We start from the raw sequence: 1,955 nt of genomic DNA, 5'->3' as shown, positions 1-1,955 counted from the left end.
CCAAAAAGCAAAAAAACAACAATAACCCCTGTTCCCTCCCCTCTCCCTCCTCCCCCTGGCTTTTGGGAGGCTAAGGGACCCCTTGCAGCTGTCTCTTTATCAGCCTCCCCTTCCCACTGGGACCCAGACGCCCCACGGTAGAGTGGAGTGTGCAGGGTGACACCTATACTTGCGCTGCCCAGAGCACAGAAACTCTGGTGGGGTTATAGATCATTCTACCCTACCCCCTTTTTTGTCCAGGGTGGAGCCCTGGCCCCGGGGCAGCGCAACAGCAGAGAGAGCGCTGTGCCTGACAAACCCTGCATTGCAAGGGGGACACCAAGTTGTTGGAAAAGGTAGAAGCGTGAGATATTGGTCACAGGAGGCTACAATAAGAGAGCAGAACAAGCTCAAGAGAGAAGTTTATGTTATACACAGCAGAGCTGGATAAGCAGAGTCATCATATAAACCCTCTGACACCAGCCATTAAACTAAATGCTTTGGTATTTGCCCCACTGGGTTTTGATCTTGCTTTTTTCCAGTATTTTCTTGCCATGGTTCTGTTACTCCCTTTTGGACTGGCCAGGTTAATTTTTATTTTATAGGAGGTTTAAGTTAAGAGATTGCCTTGAGTTTCAAAAGGGTCTTTGGACTTTTATACTGTAATGACTATAAAAAAGACTATGGCTGAACAGGTTGTATTTATATATTTAGGAATATAAGATATAATATGTATTGGGAATTATATATGATATATATAATATACATATATTGATGAGGCTGCATGGGGAGTTCACAACCAGCCAGGACTACGTGATGAGAGCCTTTCTCAAAACAGTAGCAAAAAGGAAACCCCCTCATGTCATAGTCACTAGTTCTGGGATAGAAGGTTACACTCCCGAGTACCAGGCTTAACAATCAGATGTACACTTGTGCTGTTTATTACATGAATGCACTGTGTTACAATAACTGACTCACATTATAATGCTGAGCTCTGAGACTAAGGCCCACACTCCAGTATACTAACAGTGATGCAGACTAATGCCACACTGAATACTTGTCAGCAAGTAACAGGATATGACAGACACCTCCATGGACTCAGTGCCCGTAGGTGGCAGCTGCTATGCGGAAGTCATTGTGAGATAACTTAGACAGGAATCCCTTCTTTGGGAAGTTACATGAAGTGTGCTATGCTCAGAAATTGAGAATCCTTCCCATATTCAATCACCAAACCCAGACACTTATTGTGGATGCCAGCAAGTGCGGACTGAGAGGAGCCTGATAAAAATAAATTAAAAAAAGAAAAAAAAAGCATTTAATAGCAAAGGCCTGACTTAAACCTAGATAACTGACTTTAAATTCCCTAATCCAGCTGTTCCAGTTCAGAGCCTTTTTCATCTGTACGACAATATAATGATGTAAAACTAGAATGCTGCGGTTTTGAAGGAATCGATGAGATATGCTTGAGAGCATCACTCAAATTGCGATGCATGCCACAGAGTTCTTCGTTGTGTTTAAATATCATCCTCCTTGTCTTATACTATAAATGTATTTAGTCTTGTGATACCAGCAAGAATAAAATGTTTTTGAATATATCTCTGTAACTTTGGGGAAAATATTAAAAATTGATAAAAATCTCAAAAGACATATAAAAATATCTTCACAGAATAGTTTATGTATTACTTTAAACTATTTTATTAGTAATAACTGCAGAGTTAACATCAGAATTAACATATAGTTGCAATGTATATAAATACATATACAACATTGCAAAAATATTCCCTCAAAGTTGGCACCCTCAAATAATTTATTGTATTAAACAACTGATTCATTTGAGTTCTCCAGTGCTCCTCAAACTCAATTTTTTTCAGAGATACTTACCCACAGTATCACACGGCTCATCTTTGTGGACACAGAAATCTTTCCTAGAAAGAAAAGTAGAAAATCAAAGTAAAGATTGATTCTTTCAGACAATT

General features: G+C 39.6%; 1 protein-coding gene across 2 annotated transcripts in view; it reads right to left on the bottom strand.

Moving 5' to 3' along the window:
* The window catches only part of Adamts19 (ADAM metallopeptidase with thrombospondin type 1 motif 19), a 187,349-nt gene that overhangs the window by 112,971 nt on the left and 72,423 nt on the right, over positions 1 to 1,955 (bottom strand). For both annotated transcript variants that reach the window (XM_031365741.1, XM_031365742.1), the window contains exon 7: positions 1,861 to 1,904. In XM_031365741.1, coding sequence (XP_031221601.1) covers positions 1,861 to 1,904 — 44 coding nt within the window. The remainder of the gene's footprint in view (positions 1 to 1,860; positions 1,905 to 1,955) is intronic.

The sequence above is a fragment of the Mastomys coucha genome, unplaced genomic scaffold, assembly GCF_008632895.1.
Source record: "Mastomys coucha isolate ucsf_1 unplaced genomic scaffold, UCSF_Mcou_1 pScaffold13, whole genome shotgun sequence".
NCBI lineage: Eukaryota > Metazoa > Chordata > Mammalia > Rodentia > Muridae > Mastomys > Mastomys coucha.
This window is presented reverse-complemented; position numbering and strand designations above follow the sequence as displayed.